The sequence below is a fragment of the Carcharhinus amblyrhynchos genome, chromosome 20, assembly GCF_965287045.1.
Source record: "Carcharhinus amblyrhynchos chromosome 20, sCarAmb.v2.hapA, whole genome shotgun sequence".
Lineage (NCBI taxonomy): Eukaryota > Metazoa > Chordata > Chondrichthyes > Carcharhiniformes > Carcharhinidae > Carcharhinus > Carcharhinus amblyrhynchos.
In genome coordinates this window covers 41,865,675-41,885,380 of record NC_137343.1, presented here as the reverse complement: position 1 = coordinate 41,885,380, position 19,706 = coordinate 41,865,675, and the positions used below count along the sequence as shown (strand labels likewise).

The window sequence follows — 19,706 nt, the reverse complement described above, 5'->3', positions numbered from 1 at the left end:
GCTCATCGTTATTAATCTGACCAAATTTTCCTTGACTTAATGAACGATATTCTCTCTGCCCATGTCTTACATTCATATGTTCTGAACTTTCTGGTCCTTCATCTTATTTAGCAAACGAAACTGCAGCAGCAGCTGGATATGCACAAAACACACATCTTCCGCCTCACTCAAGGACTACAGGAAGCCCTGGATCAGGCTGACCTGTTAAAGACAGAGCAGAGTGATTTGGAATACCAGATTGCAAATATGCAGGTGAGAGTTAAATGCAACAGATAATGCCATCACTTTGATGCTATGTGGTGACTGACAGATGGCATGTAAAAGCAAGCAAAACAAACGTAGAACCTGTACAACCATTTCATCCCAGAAACTAGTGGCTTTGACTGATAGAGTAAGGAAAGCACTGTAATGTACTCTTTAGACTACTTTTGGAATATCTAGGAGTATTAACATCTGATGTCCAGTTGTTAAGATAAATTTGATTATATGAACCTTATACTTGCTAAAGTGCATCATCCAAATGAAGATACCGAAAAATGATTTGTCATCCTTAACATCAATTTTCATACTTGTCTCTATTGCTTTCAATTTATGTTTTCACTAAAATTTGTATTTAATCATGATTTCCTCACCTCTGCCTTCTGGCAAAAACAGGAATTTCAGGTTTCACAATATTGTCCTCCTATCCTGCTTTCCTGTCTGAGGCTGTGGGATAGATTTAATGTTGAGGGAAGATTTCCCCCACCCCATTGTAACCTTCGGGAGTGAGTCCACTTCCGCTTAGCCAGCTCACTCTGCTTTCGTTTTAATGAGTATGAGATGGGCCTTCCTTCCATCTCCAGAGGCTGCAGCTCTGTACACAACAGTGCTAAGCAAGGGTGGCACTCATTGTTGATGCTGCAGGTAGGACAAGGACGTGGCTTCAGCAATTTTCCCAGACATTTTGGTCAGTCTGCTTCATCAATGACCTTCCTTCCACTATAAGGTCAGATGGGGGACTGTTCACTGATGACTGCACAATGTTCAGCAGCATTAGTGACTCCTTAGATACTGAAGCAATCTGTATCCATATAGAGCATGATCTGTACAACAATCGGGCTTGGGCAAGTAATGACCATCTCCAACAAGAGAATCCAACCATTTTCCATTGACATTCAATGGCATTACCACCATGGAAACTTCCACCAGAAACTGAAGTGGGCCAACCATGTAAATGCTGTAACTATATGAGCAAGCCTGAGGCTGGGAATTCTGTGGAGAGTAACTCACCTGACTCCCAAAGCGTGTCACCATCTACAAGGTGCAAGACATGTGATGGAATATTCTCCATTTGTCTGGATGAGTGCAGCTCCAACAACATACAAGAAGCTCAACATCATCCACGATAAAACAGCCCTCTAGATTGGCAGCCCATCCGCCACTGTAAACATTCACTCCCACCACCATCACTAACAAAGAGTGGCAACAATGTGTACCATTCACAGGATGTGCTCAGCAACTCGCAAATGCTCCTTCGACAGCACCTTTCAAACCCTTGACCTCCATCACCTAGAGGGACAAGGACAGCAGATGCATGCAAGCACTGCCAAGCCATCCTCCAAGCCCCACACCATCCTGACTTGGAACTGTATTGCCATTCCTTCAATATTGCTGGATCAAAATCTTGGAGCTCTCTTTTTCTAACAGCATAGCCTATGTTTTGACAATACATGAAGCAGCTTCAGAAGGCAGTTCATCATCACTTTCTCAAGCTCAATTGGATCAAAGGTAGATGATCCATCCAATATTTTACTGGCTGCTGAAAAAAATCATGGAGTGGGTGGGAGCAGTTGGACGATTGGGTATCCTGCCAATGGTATATTGCTCTAATTTAAAGGTCTAACCACCTGTTTTTGTGTGTTCATGTTCGTTCTACCAGATGACCTGAATGTAATTTGGTGGTATGTTAGTAGAATGGCCTGTTTCCTAATGTAGGAAAAAACAGAAGCAAATCATTTTTCTTGATGAATAGGCAAATGATTGGGGGGAGATGTGTACGTGTCGGAACAATTGAAACACAAGCACTGAGTCAATGTCCATCATTCCTGTTCTCTCTCTCTCTCTCTCTCTCTCAACAGATGGTGTTCTCCCATGACAGAGTAAAGCTGGAGGGTACTATCACTCAACAGTCCAAACTGATTGATTTCCTGCAATCAAAGATGGACCCACCAATTAAAAAGAAGAAGGTAGTTAAATGTGAAGACACACTGAAGATGATTGTAATTCCATTCGTGTAATACCCAGATGTTTATGCTGCTTTGAAATTTCTTGAGCTATTGAAATTCAGTGTCCTAACCTTGGTTATGTACTGTGTCGATCACTTGAATGCTTAATAATGGACACTAGCTTTGCTCTTGCAAGTTGATACCTACTGAAATCTTCAGAATGATCTGACTAAAGCGAAACTAAACATAACTAAAATAAATTTGGATTTATTGCAGGCACAGATTAACAGAACAGGCTGTTTTGACCATGGAAAGTGAAGCATGGTAAAGGTGTGATCTCATTGAACTGCCTGGTACATAGCACAATGAGCGACTAATGTCTTCCTGACAATGTCCTCAAGGTGATGCCTTCAATTGGATAAATGATCCTAAAACATGAGAAAATTCAGTTCCTTTAGGGGAGCCTCAGCTTGTAATATTTTGATAGCTGGTCTGTGGCATAACAATTATGATTCACAACTTTATGTATCAAATTTAATTCTCTATGTATTGGAAACTGGCCAGAGCATGACAGTTGGCCGAGCAGTTGAGTGGATGACTTCTGGTAGACATTCACATCCCAAGCCTGTCTGCATAACCCTATAGAGAAATTGCCTGCATCCATAAGTTATATACTATTGACATCATCGCTGCAGCAGCAACTTTGTTTTATAGTTCTCTCCTTGTATCTTGGCAATAGAAGATCTTATAAATTTGCACATTAATTCCAATCTGTACAGAGACTCTGTAGCTCTTTAAGCCTGTCTCTAACATTAGCTATAAGCACCGTTAAGCACATAATAACTTAATTAACCTTTTCTCTCTCTCTCTCTGTCCCTTTTCTATCAATAGCTGTAATTGTGCACTTCTTCCCTGAAAGAAAAATAATTGGGCATTCTTTCCTGTGACATGCTGTGGGTGAGCATTCACTCCACTAATAAACCTTCCCAATGACTAAAATTCAATGTTTATCAGTTGTTGATGAGAATGAGGCATACCTACTGCTATTCAGAAAGGATGGTGCTCATATTAGATGGATTAAGTATGAGAAACGTGCAGGATTATGGAATAGGGCTGGACGGGATGGGCCGGGGTAAGATGCTCTTTCAGAGAGTCGGTGCAGATTCAATGGACTGACTGGCCTCCTTCTACACAGCAGGGATTCTATGGATATTCTGTATGCAAATTCTTTTGTCTTAACTTGAGGAAATATTGAAGAATAAAGTGTTAAAATTAGGATTCATGTTGTTACTAATGTCAGTAATAGTAATTCAGCTGAGGATTATGCCTTCCTTACAATTGCTTCCAGGTTTCTATGTTGTCAGTATTGCACTGTCCCTCAACCCTAGGCACGTTGACATGGTCATTTCTTGCTGAGCAGGTAGTTTGATTATGACACCATTCCTTGTATGCAGAGTTTGTTTGGGCGCCGGCGTGAGGACCCTTCTCTTCCTATCCAGATTCCCATGCAGTACAATGATCTGAAGGCAGCCTTGGATAAGGAGAGATGTCGAAACATGGAACTAGAAGACGCGCTACAAAAAATCCGCGTAGAGCTGAAGTGTGTGCGGGAGGAAGGTAAGAACATTAACAGACTAATCCTTGCTTCTTTGAATGGTTCAGTGATGTGCATTAACGAAGTCAGATTCGGCTGCAGTAAGAGGTTCCTCCACAGGCACTTTGATTTTAAGAACAAGTGAGCAAAAGTAAAGAGAGGCTTAATACTCTTCCCTTAACAGAGAAGATGTTCTGTTCATTTTGTGTATTGCTGTTCGTTTATGGAACTGTCTGGACACTTCTAAGAGTCAAATGCACCTGTCGGTAAATTAATTATTACAGAACTGAATTGTGGCTGTAAGCCTTGCAAATGTTAGTGTTTAAAAATATAAGGTGAAGTACTATTTCTTACTCTGCAGCCAAGTTCTATAACTGTATGAATAAAGGCAACCATTTCTTTCACTTTTGTATAAAGCTGTGTTAGTTTCTTTCTAAGATGGAATGCTCAAGGCCAGACAACCATTGGAATAATCTCTCAAATGTTATCACTAAATTGTTCTTAAGAACAAGTCAACCTGACTTAATAATGTAAAAGTGCGCCAAAAGCTAGAGTACATTTTTACTAAGATGCATTCTTTATTGATGATTCTGTTGTAATGGACGTTTCTATGTGTCTTTTTTTAATAACTGAAACCTGCTTAAATGTTCATTTCTCATGTTGAAACCCCCCATTCTGAGCCAGTCTATTCTAGCTAGTCAGGTTGTTTCTGATGAAACAATTTGCACAAAAAGACAAACAAACAATGGGATTCATTTTAGAAGAACAGAATTGTGAAGCAAAAAGATTGTTAAACTCGTATAGGACCTTGAATAGAGTGCGAACTGTTTACAGTTCTGGTCTCATACTGCAAAAAGGACAATGAGATACTGGAGAAGGTTCCACAAAGATTTAACACTATAATACCATTACTGTGAGGTTATGATGATCACAAAAGACTAAAGAGGCTGAATACAGGAGTAAAGTGTTGCTTCAATTGTATAGAAGTTTGGTTAGACCACACCTGGAGTAGTGTGTTCTGTCTTAGCCCCCTTATCTCAGAAATAATATTGCCACAGAGGGGTGCAACGATGATACACCAGACTTATTCCGGGAATGGCTGGGCTGACTTAAGAAAAGAGATTGGGTAAACTGGGCATGTATTCTCCAGAATGTTGGAGAATGAGAGGTGATCTCATTGAAAACAACAAAATACTTAAAGGGATTGACAGGTTAGATGCAGGTAGGATGTTTCCTTTGGTTGGGGAGTCTAGACTCGGGAGGCATAATTTCAAAATAAGGGGGAAATCACTTAGGACTGAGTTGAGGAGAAATTTCTTTACACAGCGGTTGTGAGTTTTTGGAATTCTCTACCCCAGAGGCTATGGAAGCTTACTCATTGAGTACATTTAAAGTACAGATTGATAGACTTCTGTTTAGCAATAATGTCAAGGATTATGGGGAAACTGTGGCTACAAGGTTTTGATGTATCAGATCAGCCATGATTGTATTGAATGGCAAAGCAGGCTCGTCAGGCTGAAGGCCCACTCCTGTTTCCATCTTCCTAAAAGAGAAGGCAGAGGGAAGACCTAATAGAGACCTTTTTTTTAAAAAAAAATGAGTTTAATAGAATGGGAATAGAGAAGATGCCTCTACTTGTGCGGGAGTCCAAAACTAGGGGTCATAAAACAAATAAGTTAAAAATGAAGCCAATAAAAGTTTGGCAGAAGCTTCTTTATGCATGTGAAACTTGCTACCACATTGACTCATAAACTCAGCAAGAAGGACGTGTCTATGGCTCACTGAGGACGTCATGGAGAGTTTGAGATTAAAAGAAGAGGCTTACAATGTAGCTTAAAAACAGTCGCAAATCTGAGGATTGAGAATATTTTAGAAATCAGAAGAGCCACCAGAAAGTTGCAATGGGCAATTAGGGATGGGCAATAAATGCTGGCACAGCAATGTCGACGTACCATAATGAAAGAAACTAAAATCCTCCAAATCCCTGGGACCTGATAGCCTACACCATAGGGTTTTAAAAGGGAGAGTTTCTGAGATAATGGATGTGTTAGCTATCATTTTCCAAAGTTCCTTAGATTCTGGAATGGTTGGCAAATATTACAATGCCTTTTAAGAAAGGAGAGAGAGGGAGAAACAAAATGAACTACAAGCCAGTTAGCCTAACACAGTTGTTGGGAAATGGGGCATTTATTATTCAAGATGTCTTAACAATCCACAGGAGTCAAGGGTTCTAGGAAAAAGGCAAGAAAGTGGATGTGAGGAATGTCGGATCAATTGTGGTCCTATTAAGTGGTGGATCATGTTCAAGGTACTGAGTGCCTACTCCTGTTCCTACTTCTTGTGATCTTATGAATCCTGTTTGACAAATTTCTTAGGAGTTTTTTGATGATGTAACCAATAGGGTATTTATGAGAAACCAGTAGATGTAGATTTCCCGAAGGCTTTTGTAAGGCACCTTACCAAATGCTTAATAGGCAAAGTAAGGTCTCATGAAGTTGGGGGTAATAGCATGCACAGAATATTAGTAAACAGATCAAAGGCAGAGGCTGGCCATAAATGAGGTTTGGTCAAGTTAGCAAACAGTGAACAGTGATGTGCTGCAAGGATCAGTGCTGGGGCCTTTACTACCTATATTAATGACTTAGCTGAAGAGACAAAGAGTTATGTATCTAAGTTTGCTGATGATATCAAACTACATGGAAGGATAAGCTCTAGAGAGGCCACAGGCTGCAAAGAAATATAGACAGGCTAAGTGAGTGAGCAACGCGATCCAGATGGAGTATAACTTTTGGTGAGGTTTAAAGTTTACTTATTCGTCACAAGTAGGCCTACATTAACACTAATGAAGTTATGTGAAAATCTTCTACACTCTGGCACCTGTTCGGGTTCACTGTGGGAGAATATGGCATGGCCAATTCACCTAACCTGCATTGTGGGAAGAAACTGGAGCACCCGGAGGAAACCCATGCAGACACAAGTAGAAAGTGCAAACTCCACACAGACAGTGACCCAAGCCAGGAATCGAACCTGGGTCCCTGGCGCTGTGAGGCAGCAATGCTGACCACTGTGCCACCGTGCCGCTCTGAAAAGTGTGAAGTTATTCACTTTGGCCATAAGCATTAAAAAAGAGACTTGAAGGGATGTAGTTTAAAAACATGTAGGTTGTGTTGCAGTTATATAAGGCACTGATGAGGTCACACCTGGAGTACTGTGTACAGTTTTGGTCTCCTTACTTGAGAAAGGATGCACTGGCACTGGAGAAGGTGCAGAGGAGATTCACTGATTTCAGAGTTGAGAGGGTTGGCTTATGAGGAGAGATTGAGTAGACTGGGACTATGCTCATTGAGATTTAGAATGAGAGGAGATCTTATAGAAACATATAAAATTATGAAGGGAAAAGATAAGAATAGGAAGATTGTTTCCACTGGTGGATGAAACTAGAACCAGGGGACATCGCCTCAAAATAAGGGGGATCAGCTTCAGGACTGAGTTGAGGAGGAACTTATTCATCTGTGAATCTGTGGAATTCCCTCCCTAGTAAAGCAATCAAAGCTACCTTGTTGAATGTTTTTGAGGGAAAGATAGATTTTTTGAACGGTAAAGGAATTAAGGGTTATGGTGAGCAGGCAGGTGAGTGGAGCTGAGTCTACAAAAAGATCAGCCGTGATCTTATTGAATGGCGGAGCAGGCTCAAAAGACCAGATGGCCTACTCCTGCTCTTAGTTCTTATGTTCTTATGTGAGTGCTAATGTTCAGAGACTTGGGTGTGCTTATACAAGGAACATAGAAACATGAAAGTGCAACTAATTAAGATGACAAATGGCATATTCACCTTTGTTCTTGTACTCCAACCCCATTGCATTAAAAATGTCTTGTTACAATTGTAACATGTCTTAGTGAGACCATATCTGGAATACTGTGTGGTTTTGCTCTTCACATTTAAGTAAAATTGAAGGAGGAATGGTGAAGATTCACTAAATTAGTCCCTGGAATGAGGGGGTTGCCCTATGGTCTGGGTCTGAGTAAATTGGGCTTGTATTCTCTGGAGTTTAGAAACATAAGAGGCATTTTCATTGAAACGTACAAGGTTCTGAAGGGCTTGGTAGGGTTGATGCTGAGTGATTGTTTCACTGAGGAATCTAAAACACAGAGGCACAGTCTCAAGATAAGGGGCTGATCTTTAGGACTGAGAAGAGAAGAAATTCCTTCACTCAAAATGAATATTTGAGATTCTATACACCAGAGGGTTCTGAATGTCCCTTCGTTGAATACATTTAAGGCTGGATAGACAGGATTTTGATATCTCAGGAATTAAGGGTTATGGAGAGTTGCAGGAAAGATGGGGTTGAGGCCCAAGATCAGCCATGATTGTATTGAATGGTGAAGTAGGCTCGATGGCCTGTGGGGCCTACTCCTCCTATTTCTCATATTTTTGTGTTCTTATGATGAGCAGCATTGATACATTTAAGGAGAAGCTCAAAGGAGAAAGGAAGAGAAAGATATCCTGATAGGGTTAGATGGAGCTGGGTAGGAGGAGGTTCTTAAGGGGTACAAACACCAGCATTGACTAATTCTGTGCTGTTAAGTGCAGTCAAGATTTGTTAGCTGTATGTTTGTAGATTCGTGACAGAATGCATGCATTATAAAGCAATTGATTCTGCTTCAGGCCAGTGTCTTCACAGGCCCCCAGAATATGCAGTCCATCAGTATAATATATTACCAACACTGGAAAGCTGAATATTGCTCTCTTTTTATGGCTGAAAAGTCTCCTGCACATTTACATCCAGGCATCATTGGAGGGAAAATATGCCTTTTTCTGTCATGTTTATAAGTTGTCAGCTTTGTATTAAATGGGAGTTCTCATTCTCTGTTCGCAAGCTTTTAGAACTATTGTATTTCATACTGAGGATATTTTGGCATTAGTGAAAGATCCTTATTTGCATTCCAGACAAAAGCTTCATTTTTGTCTGTAAAGGAATAAGGTGCTCAAGAATAAGACAAAGGAAACATTGGCAGTTTATTGGATGCTTTCCATAACCAGTTGCCACTGCACAATCTACATTGTTGTTACCTTTGAGTTTTGTCGTTAAGTATTTTAAAAACTTCAGCTAAGGCCGGACACTCTTTACAAAACTAGAAAATAGGCTAATTTTATATTTTTTGTGCAGGTAGGCAAATTTCCCATAATATTCCTGAAAAATGATAAAAAAAAAATTTACCATTGTCTAAATGAGTGGCTTGTTTATTCTCTACTTAAACCCTGCTGGATTGCTGCCAGTGCTAATTCTGTTTCTAATTACCCTAGAGAAATCATAGCCTTCTTGGAATAAGTTCTTTATCGATACTTGATTTCTTATGTTACTGAATGGGCGGCATGGTAACAGAGTGGTTAGCACTGCTGCTTCACCGTTTCAGGGACCTGGGTTCAATTCCCGGCTTGGGTCACTGTGTGTGTGAACTTTGCACATTCTCCCCATGTCTGTGCGGGTTTCCTCTGGATGCTCCGGTTTCCTCCCACAGTCCCAACTTGTGTGGGTTAGGTTGATTGACCATGCTAAAAAAAATCGCCCCTTAGAGTCCTGAGATGCGCAGGTTAGAGGGATTAGCGGGTAAATACATAGTGATATGAGGGTAGGGCCTGGGTAGGATTGTGGTCAGTGCAGACTTGATGGGCCAAATGGCCTCTTTCTGCACTGTAGGGTTTCTATGATTTCTATTATTTTAATCTTGCTGTCACCTGAAGAATTCAGTGTTGTGCGGATCCTAAGACAATCCGGAAAATACTTGTTTTATGTTAATGGACACATAACTTGTAAATAGCAATTGAACTAACAGTGAACATATTTGTACAGTCACCTTTTAAAATTCAGGATTGGCAACTGTGATAATCTGGTAGATCAACATCAGCTCATTCTGTTTGTCTTCTATCCCATTTCTGCACCGTGATGGAGTGTACGTGTGCATCTACATGCATACTGCTTGAGCTCGAGATGTTTTGGCATAATGATAGACTGGTTGGCGATCTCAATTGTTTAAGACTCCGGTTTCTCGAGGTGCAGATTTTGCTGTCATTTAGTGCTTCTCCAAACAGACAAGGCGCCCATAAAGGGGCTTGTGACCAACTGGGACATAGCTAGCTTTATCTCAGCCTTCAAATCTGGTGTTAGAGAACGTAGATACCAGCCAAGGATAGAACTTCATTCTTTCCTATTCTCAGCCTTGACCTTTCCTTTAAAAGATCAGTGAATGGAGTTGGGTCCCCAGTTCATACCAAAACAAAAAGACTGTGGATGCTAGAAACCTGAAGTATTTGGCTTTCAAAAGGGAAATAGATAATTATCTGAAAAGAGGAAACTTTTACTGATAGGAAAGAATAGGAAATTGCACAAGCTCATCTGCCCTTTCACGAACTCGGTGCAAATGTGAAGTTCTGAATGGCCATCTTCTGTGCTGAAACCATTTTATGATTCTATGAAAATCAGTGGAGTGTGAAACTGAGTGAGTGTTTCATGTCAGTAGTTCTTCAGAACTGGGAACAGTTAGAAATGGAAAAGATTTTGATCAAATGAAGGGATGGTGAGTGGGAAGAACAAAAGGGAAGGTCTGGTAGTGTGGAGGGATGGAGAGATTAACTTATAAATTTCAAGGTGCAAGCTCAAAGGGAGTGGTAATGATAATATAACAAGTGAAAACCACTGTGATTACAGAAAGTTCAGTTAGCAGTGAAAAACGAAATAAGGGAGACAATGACAGTAAGAAGTGACTGGTGGCTAACGTAAAAGGGAATCCAAAGGCCTTCCATAAGCATATGAATATTAAGAGGTGTGGAGCCCAAATGTGACTCCTGCATGGAAACAGACAGCATGATTGAGGTAATGAATGAGTCCAAGGAAGAAGGTGCTGCCATGTAACTGAAATGCAGGATGGGCTAAAACTAATAAAGAGCGGAATTATTTGAAAGACTGGCAGTCAAGTTGATAAGTCACATGGAATGCATCTGAGGATGTTGAGAGAAGTAAGGGTGGGAAATTGGAGGCTCTTGTCATAATCTCTCAATCCACCTCACATATAGAGGGGTAGTGCCAGAGAACTGTAAATGTTACCCCCTTGTTCAAAAACAGATGTAAAAATAAACACAGCAATTACAAACCAGTTAGTTTAATCTCAGTGGTGAACAAGCTTTTAAAAATGAAAATTGGGATAAAGTTGACAGTTACTTGGAAAAGTGAGGATTAATTAAGGGAAGCCAATGGATTTGTTAAAGGCAAATTGTGTTTAACTAACTTGATTGTTTTTTTTTAATGAGGAAAGGCCAGGTTCTTGAAGGTAATGCAGTTGAGGTAGTGCATGTGAATTTCCAAGAGATGTTTGATAATGAATTGCAAAAGTTGCAGAGACTTGGGTGTACGTGGCACAATTTCAAAGTTTGCAGATGACTCAAAACATGGAATTATTGTGAATTGTGGAAGGATTGTAATTGACTTCGAGGACATGGATCAGCTGGTAGAATGGACAGACCCATGGCCGATGAAACTGAGTGATACGTTTTGGCAGTAAGAATGAGGGGAAGCAGTACAACTTAATGGGTACAATTCCAAAATGGATGTAGGAGCAGAGAGACTTGGGGATATATATAAATGCACAAATTATTGAAGATGACAGGACAGATTGATTAAAAAAGCATGTGGCATTCTGGGCTTTATAATTAGAGTTTGGGCTTGGTTTGACCTCAACTGCAGTGTTATTCTTTTGCAGAGAAAGTGGTGGTGAGCTGCCTTCATGAACTGTTGCAATCCATGTGGTGTAGGATACACCAAAAGTGCTGTTAGGAAGGGTGTTCCAGGATTTTAACCCAGTGACAGTGAAGGAACAATGGGTCAGGATGGTGTTTGACTTCTCCATGAATGCAAACCACAGCTGAGCTGTAAAATGCACAGGATAAGAGTGTCTGAATGTTTCAAAGACAAATGATTTCTAGCACTGAAGTACATGAATTTTCTTTGGGAATCTCCTGTGAATTTGTGATCTGGAATACAAACGTTTGAGGTAGGAGCAAGAGTAAACCATTACTGATCTGATCGTGGCCCTTCCTATCTCCTTTACCATTTGATTCCCTCAATCACAAAACTATCTAATGCAGCCTTAAAAATATTCAATGACCCTGCCTTTACCACTTTCTGGGAAAAACTTCCAGACTCTTGATTTATAACAGAAAAATCCTTCTCATCTGTCTTAAGTGAAAGACTTCATTATTAAACTGTGTCCCTTAGGTCTACTCTGTTCCACAAGAGGAAATATCCTTCCAGGATCTACCCTATCAAATCCCCTCATGACCCTAAGTGTTTCAATATGACCATTTGTCCTCATGAATTCCAATGGATCCAGGTCTAACCTGTTCAACCTTTCGTCATTGGATAACCTCCACATTCCAGGAATCAGTCACGTGAACCTTCTTGGAACTGCTTTTAATCTATTTATATCCTTCCTTAAATAAGGAGAACAAAATTGTACACAACACTCCGGATGTGGTCTTGCGTAGTACTCCAGATGTGGGGGCAGCATGGTGGCACAGTGGTTAGCACTGCTGCCTCACAGTAAAAAGTCTGACAACAAATTAATGGTGTTGTCAGCCTTTTTACTGTGTTTACCCCAGTCCAACGCTGGCATATCCACATCATGCCTCACAACACCAGGGACTGAGGTTTGATTCCTGGCTTGGGTCAGTATCTGTGTGAAGTTTGCACATTCTCCCCATGTCTGTGTGGGTTTCCCCTGGGTGCTCTGGTTTCCTCCCACAGTGCAAAGATGTGCGGGTTAGGTGCATTGACCATGCTAAATTCTCCCTCAGTGTACCCCAACAAGCACTGGAGTGTGACGACTAGAGGATTTTCACAGTAACTTCATTGCAATGTTAATGTAAGCCTACTTGTGACACTAATAAATAAACTTTTTTAAAAAATATTTAAACTTATCAAGGCCCTATACAGCTGCAGTAAAGCTTCCCTACATTTATGCCCCATTCCTCTTGCAACAATCAAACAACAGCAACAATCCATTTGCCTTCCTAATCACTTGCTGTAAACTAACCTTTGGTGATTTTGTTTGAAAAGGTGGTGGAAGCTGATTCAATAACTTTCAATGGCAAAATTGGCAAAAACTTGAAAAGTAAACATTTGCAGGGCTATGGGACTAGCACAGGGAATTGGAATGAATTAGATAGCCTCTGAAAAGAGGTGGCAAAGATGCATTGGGCCAAATGGCTGCCTTCTGTGGTGTAACATGATTCTAAACGTAAATATATTTCCATTAGCTAAACTTTGTTCTTTATTGTGACCAGAAGGTTATCCTCAGCTTGTGCTAATAGCTGATTTATCTTTGCTTGCCAAGTCTGATAAGGAACCCTCAGAGTCTGGTATCTAAAAGCCAATAGAGCAGTTCACACAAAACATTAATAAAGAGTGGAAGAGGTGGCAGTCTGTTGGCTTTGGGGTATGTGGGGTGTGAACTCGCTACCAGAGAAATTTCCAACGTCAGTGAATTTCTAATTGTACATCATAAGTGAAGAATAGTGAGGAAAATGCCCTCTGCTCATCAGATATGTAAGGTGCTTCTCGTTTTCAGTTTGCTGTGCCACTCAATGGGGCTTTATTTAAAACAAAAACTTTTGATTCAATATGCAAGATTTCTGGAGTAATCCTAATACTTAAGCAATTTTGCTTAGAATGTTTTGCAGAGATGCATGTGTTTTTGGCTTATTTAAAAAAAAGACTTGCGTCTGCATAATGCTTTTCATGTTATCAGGCGTCTCAAAGCACTTCACAATATTGGTTAATCTGGTTTTACAGTAGTCATGGTTGCAAGCTTCATTTTGTGCACAACAATAATAACAGTTGGTATGTGGATGATGATAGGAATAAATAATCTGCCTTCATTATCATCTATCTATTTCAGCGTTTAAAATTGCCCTGTTGCTAATGATCCCATCTTTGTCAATTAATGTTGTTAGTAATTAGTATTGACTGTCTGAAACTCATCACATTAACTCCCTCCTATGTTGTTCCCTGTAGCTGCTCATCTAAAAACAGTGGATCATCAGCCACAGTCTACACCAGCCACAGCCAGGCACCAGATCATTATGTCTGCCATTGTCCAGTCCCCAGAGCACCAACCAAATCCCACCACCCTACTGGCTCCTCCCTCTAGCCACAGAAAGGACTCTTCCACTCCAGAGGGTAAGGGAGTTCTGATCAAAAATTATGCAATTATAATGCCAATTAAAATGCAATCTTGAGGAAGCTTACTGAAATACCAGAATGTACTTGAAGCACGTGTTAAATACAAATTCAGCATATGATATTGGGATGCTTCAGCAAGTGAGGTGCAGGATACATTATGCAAAATACTGGTGCTCCAACTGTAATGAGAAGCAAAGTGTAAATTCCAGATAGTTGTTTTGCCAGGGATTCTCGACCTCTAAGGATGTAATCATGTGAAAGTAGCATGAATATTTCATTGCGCCTACAATAATGCTACGGCTAAAATTAGAAAGTGTTAAAATGTTGCTTGGAATTCCACAGCATTAGCACAAAGTGGCAAGGAATGCAAACAGAATGTTTCTGTCTAGCTTGAAAAGATGGTGTATTCTGAGGTGAGGTTGCTGTGTGTGTGTGTGTGTGTGTGTGTGTGTGTGTGTGTGTGTGTGTGTGTGTGTGAGAGAGAGAAGTATCAACAAGCACCATAGAAATTAACTGCCCCCAAAATAACCATGGTCATATTTCTCATTTGCATTTTATCTCCCAGACTTTGGTCGGCAATTGAAGGAACGTATGCACCACAACATTCCCCATCGCTTCACAGTGGGCCTGAATATGAGGGCCACAAAGTGTGCTGTTTGCTTGGATACTGTGCATTTTGGTCGTCAAGCAGCAAAATGTGCAGGTGAGGAGTGAAAACAGAAACTCTTAAGCTGATAGACTGAATTGTTTCTCTGTAATTTACATGAAACAATCCAAATTTTGTTTTTCAAGAAAATTTTAAAGTTCAGATTAACTTGTTACACATTAGAGTGCGATCAGTTTCAGAGTGGGATATTCCAGACCCTTCCATCGGTGGAATCTTCCAGCCCCATCGAAAGTGATCCCCTGTGACAGGTTTGCGGTTGGGCTGGACAAAACACCATAGACATTGTTAGGACTGGACAATCCTATCTGTGACCAATCGCAAGCCACTTTCACTGCCTGACAACATGCTGCATGGGAACCAGAAAATCCCACCCACTGTTTCCCAACTCATTTTTCTATCTAATCATAAATTTACCATCTTGAATCCTCAGTGAGACTGGATTAGAAAAATAGTACTGTGCTGTTGTAATCCATTTCCAATACTTGTTCTGTTCCAATCTGTTTCCCCATTGGCACTGCAAACATGACTGTTCCAATGCTTTTCTGCCTACCCTCCCAACCTGAACTCAGCCAAAACTCTGCTGCCCTCTGAAACTTGTACCATTACTCACCATCCTGAGGTATATTGGTCGGAGACGGGAAAGGCCTTGATTTTAGAGCTGTCATCCTGGTTTTCAAATCCCTCCATGATATTGCCCCTCCTTATCTTTGTAATCACTACCAACCCTAAGACTCATCAAAATCTCTGTGCTTCTTCTATTCTGGCATCTTATACCTCCTTCTGTTTCAGTCACTGTGCCACTGGTAACTGTCCCTTCGGCTGCCTGAGCACTAAGCTCAGGAAATCCCTCCCTAAGCTGCTCTGGCACACTCCATCTATAATGTGGAGATGCTGGCACTGGACTGGGGTAAATACAGTAAGAAGTCTCACAACACTTGTTTAAAGTCTAACAAGTTTATTTGATAGTAAACCCACAAGCTTTCGGAGTTTGCCCCTTCGTCACCTGACAAAAGCTTGTGGGTTTATTATCAAATAACCTTGTTGGACTTTAACCTGGTGTTGTGAGACTTCTTACTGTACCCTCCATCCACCTCTCTTATACAACACTCTTTGAAATTTACCCCTTTAAACACCTATGGTTATCTGTCAAACTATTTCTTTTTATGTGGCATTGTTTGATGATGCTTTTTAGAACATTTTAGCGGCTTGGATCTTCAAAATTCAACTTGAAACGTTTCTGCACCTAGAGGTTGTTCTGCATTTCTTGCCAGGTATTCTGAGCCAGCTCCTCCAGAAATGTGGAGTGCTGCATCCTTCAGGGAATTCCATCGCAGTACTGTCGCATTGGCGAAGGGGCAAAGCCATGAAAGCTAGTGACATTTGCTATAAACAAACCTATTGGACTTTAACCTGGTGTTTTGAGACTTCTTACTGCGCTGGTGCAAAGACCAGGCATGCCCCTAGCTGCCATATAGTAAATTTAAAGATTCAATGTGAATGTAGGTGAATGGACAGCATTGTAGGATGTGGGTAGTGTCAGGAAAGGTTGTCAGATCAGATGGGGGGGTAACTGGGTGGTTTGGGATAGTCGGGTCTGGTGTGGGAAGTTGCGGGGGCGGGGAGGTGGGGGTGGATAGTTGGAATGATTGGAAGGTCTGGGGGAAGTCAAGCCGTTGGATCATTGCAAGCGATTGGTGGACCAGTCTAGCAGTCACCCAGAAATTTTGTATCTAACATTTTTTGGGCAGCTATTACAGTAAGTCCTGTGGAACTAGTTGAAGTTTCTGACTCCAGCTGAGAATCGGATTCCTGGAGGGCCCCAGATAGTAGAGGAGTTGGCCTTTGGAAGTTCAAACTTTCGGGGCAGTTTCCTCCTGAGAACAACATGTTGGGACTTCCACTTGATCCCAACATGCTTCTTTGATTGCGTGTCCAGTCTCCCAACGATCTGGAGACTTGGAAATCTGAGCCATTACGATAAGCATGGCGTAAAAATGCAGGTTGTTTTTAATTATTCTCAGCAAGAAGTGATGTCAGTGAGGGAGTAGAAGAGTTCACTTTGAAATCTTGATTTTATGTGGCAGTAAACGTGTTACTGACCCACAAAGTTAGTTTCAAAATTTAGAGCTTCTCTCTAAATTTCTGCTCATTGATGTCCTCTCATACAATATGGTGCTGCATCATAGGATTACTGTATAGATTTGGAGCATTGCTTTAAATCATAAGTAGAGTAAATCATAGAATCCTACTGTGCAGAAGGAGGCCATTCAGCCCGTTGAGTCTACACTGACTACAGACCCTATCTCCATAACCCCATACGTTTACCCTAGCTAATCCTCCTCCTCCCCCCCCCCCCCCACCCCCCGATGCGAAGGGGCAATTTAGCACGGTCAATCCATTTAACCCACACATCTTTGTACTGTCGGAGGAAACCAGAGCACCTGGAGGAAACTGACGCAGACACAGGGAGAATATGCAAACCCCACGTGGACAGTGACCTAAGTGGGAATTGAACCTGGGTCCCTGGCACTGAGGCAGCAGTGCTAACCACCATGCCACCCCTCATCAGCTTTATTCATTTAGAAATGAATGGGCCAAGACTTATCTAAAAATAATGTTTGGAAGAGCAAAATGGACTCAAAACATTAACTCTGTTTTCTTTCCCTACAGATGCTACCAGACCTGCTGAGTTTTTCAGGTGTCTTATGTTATTGTTTCAAATCTCAGCATTTGCTTATAAAAATAATGTTGATGGGAGTTTGATCTATATGAGGATCAGAACTATGTTTAATGCAGAAATAGTTCGAGCCTTGCAGCCAACGTGGACAATAATGGGTAGCTGCCTGTTCAGAAATTTTACAGCAGCAGAGAATAATTCAGTTAGATGAACTTTTTATGGGCAGCACTAAGAGTATTTATTTCCTTTGTTTCTCTGGCAATAAACTCCATCTATAACTTGAGATATATTTGTAAATCTGTTCCCAAACCCTTGTGTTTGTGTTTTTCCAGTTTTCTCCTTTGCCTCCTCAGGACATTGCAATGTCTATGGAGTACAGAGACACGTTTGTAATTCTTCATCAATGAAATTCTGTTAACTAGCTAAGAGAAGTCAGGAGCCTCTTCACTTGTTCCAGAGTCTCTACGAGGCTAATCTAACATACCTCTTGGTGATCAAACAATGTTGTCTATAGCTTAGGAATGGATTATCCACTCTCTGCTACTAGGGACTCATGGTTAAGAAGTTTAAGAAATCGGATGGTGGTCATGTCACTGGCAAGGCTCTCGTTTGGGAGAACTTGAGAAAAAGAATTTATAGGACTGAACTCAACCCCGTGAGTATTGCTGGGCTTGTCGTGGAACCTATTAATCTGCATTAATAAATGTGTTTGTATTTTGTCTAGAATGCCAAGTGATGTGCCATCCTAAATGCTCCTCTTGCCTACCAGCAACATGTGGCCTCCCTGTAGAATATGCTACACACTTCACAAAAGCATTTTGCCGTGACAAAATGAACTCGCCTGGCTTGCAGCTAAAGGATCCAGCAGCCAGTTTGCGCCTGGAAGGCTGGATGAAGGTTCCCAGGTGAATATTCTCTAATGCAGCAGAGTCCCTAACATGAACTAAAGTGGATTTTTACGAAGGAACTGTTTAATAAATTGCAGCTGAATGTAAGATTTGGAAAAATTTCTTCCCTTGGAAAATGTGAATATACTATTTGATATCACATGACTTTGCTCACAGACAAAAATAGTATGTTTGCATCTCTCTCATTCTGTCTGCTGTTTCAAATCAGTAATTCTTTGTCTTCCTCTGTATTTTGTTTCCTCTTTGCTTTTTCTAGGAGAGGCACAGTCATTAGCATTGCTGCTTCACAGCGCCAGGGACCTGGGTTTGATTCCAATCTTGGGTGATTGTCTGTGCGGAGTTTGCACGTTCTCTCTGTGCCTACATGGGTTTCCTCCCACGGTCCCAATGTGCAGTTTAGAAGGATTGCCCCTTAGTCCCCAAAGATGTGTAGGTTAGGTGGATTAGCCAATGTAAATGTGCAGGGTTATGGGGATAAGATGGAAGGGAGATCCTAGGTGGGGAGTTCTTTCAGAGGATCAGTGCAGACCCAATGGGCCGGATGGCCTCTCTTTGCACTATAGGGGATTCTGTGGTTCTCCCTTTTCTCTCATGGCTCTCATTCACTTGTTCCTTTTGATATCCCTATTTTTGATTCTTTTACATTTTTTTTTCTCTTGCCTTTCCCTTTCTTCTTTTTGTTTGAATCTTGGCGACCCCACAACATGGAAACAGCTTTATTACATGGATGTAGTCCATGTAAATGTGGGTTTTGGTATGCACGCTTTTAATTTCAAAGATTCCTTGAATCTTGAGACAGCAGCAGATTTGCCTGTTAGACATAATTGAAGGTTCTCAGCTCCAATTGTGATGCTGCATTTTAACATTATGAATATTGCTTCCCTCTCCTTGAGGTTATTGGAAGAAGAATGAGCAAGGAACACCAGAAAGATCTAATGACACCCAGAGGTGAACTGCTTATATCTTATTACTCCAGCGACTTTATATCCCCAAACACAATTATCTGGCAATGTATTAACTGCTTCAGGTTCATCAGAAACAGTTAAGAGCCGCCTGATGCAAACAGATCCTCAGACAATCTCCATCACCAAGTATCGCCATCCTCAATTTTTTGCCCTTGGCATCTTCTCAATTCCCTCAGGGCCCATCTGTAATATAGCTGAATTTGCCATACACCAATGTATTTGGCTGATGACTGACACATTGTTCAGAGCCAACTATCTCGTTATCTTTCCCACGTAACAGCATTATCGCATTGCTGTATCTTCCAAAGTGCAGGGGGATCAGTAATGTCCTCTATCTGGCTATCCATTGGGCATGGTCTCATACCTCCAGATGAATGAAAAACGCCATAGGGCTGAATGGATCTGCTTCTGTTCCTGTATTCCACTCCACATTTGTTCAATTGATCACTGACACCA

The 19,706-nt window shown here is 41.1% G+C and overlaps 1 protein-coding gene across 1 annotated transcript in view; it reads left to right on the top strand.

Moving 5' to 3' along the window:
- LOC145355956 (citron Rho-interacting kinase-like) overlaps positions 1–19,706 on the top strand; it is a 180,815-nt gene that overhangs the window by 122,975 nt on the left and 38,134 nt on the right. Inside the window, exons 29-34 of the mRNA XM_080208469.1 lie at positions 112–252; positions 2,118–2,225; positions 3,659–3,821; positions 13,866–14,030; positions 14,599–14,736; positions 18,102–18,282. Coding sequence (XP_080064595.1) covers positions 112–252; positions 2,118–2,225; positions 3,659–3,821; positions 13,866–14,030; positions 14,599–14,736; positions 18,102–18,282 — 896 coding nt within the window. The remainder of the gene's footprint in view (positions 1–111; positions 253–2,117; positions 2,226–3,658; positions 3,822–13,865; positions 14,031–14,598; positions 14,737–18,101; positions 18,283–19,706) is intronic.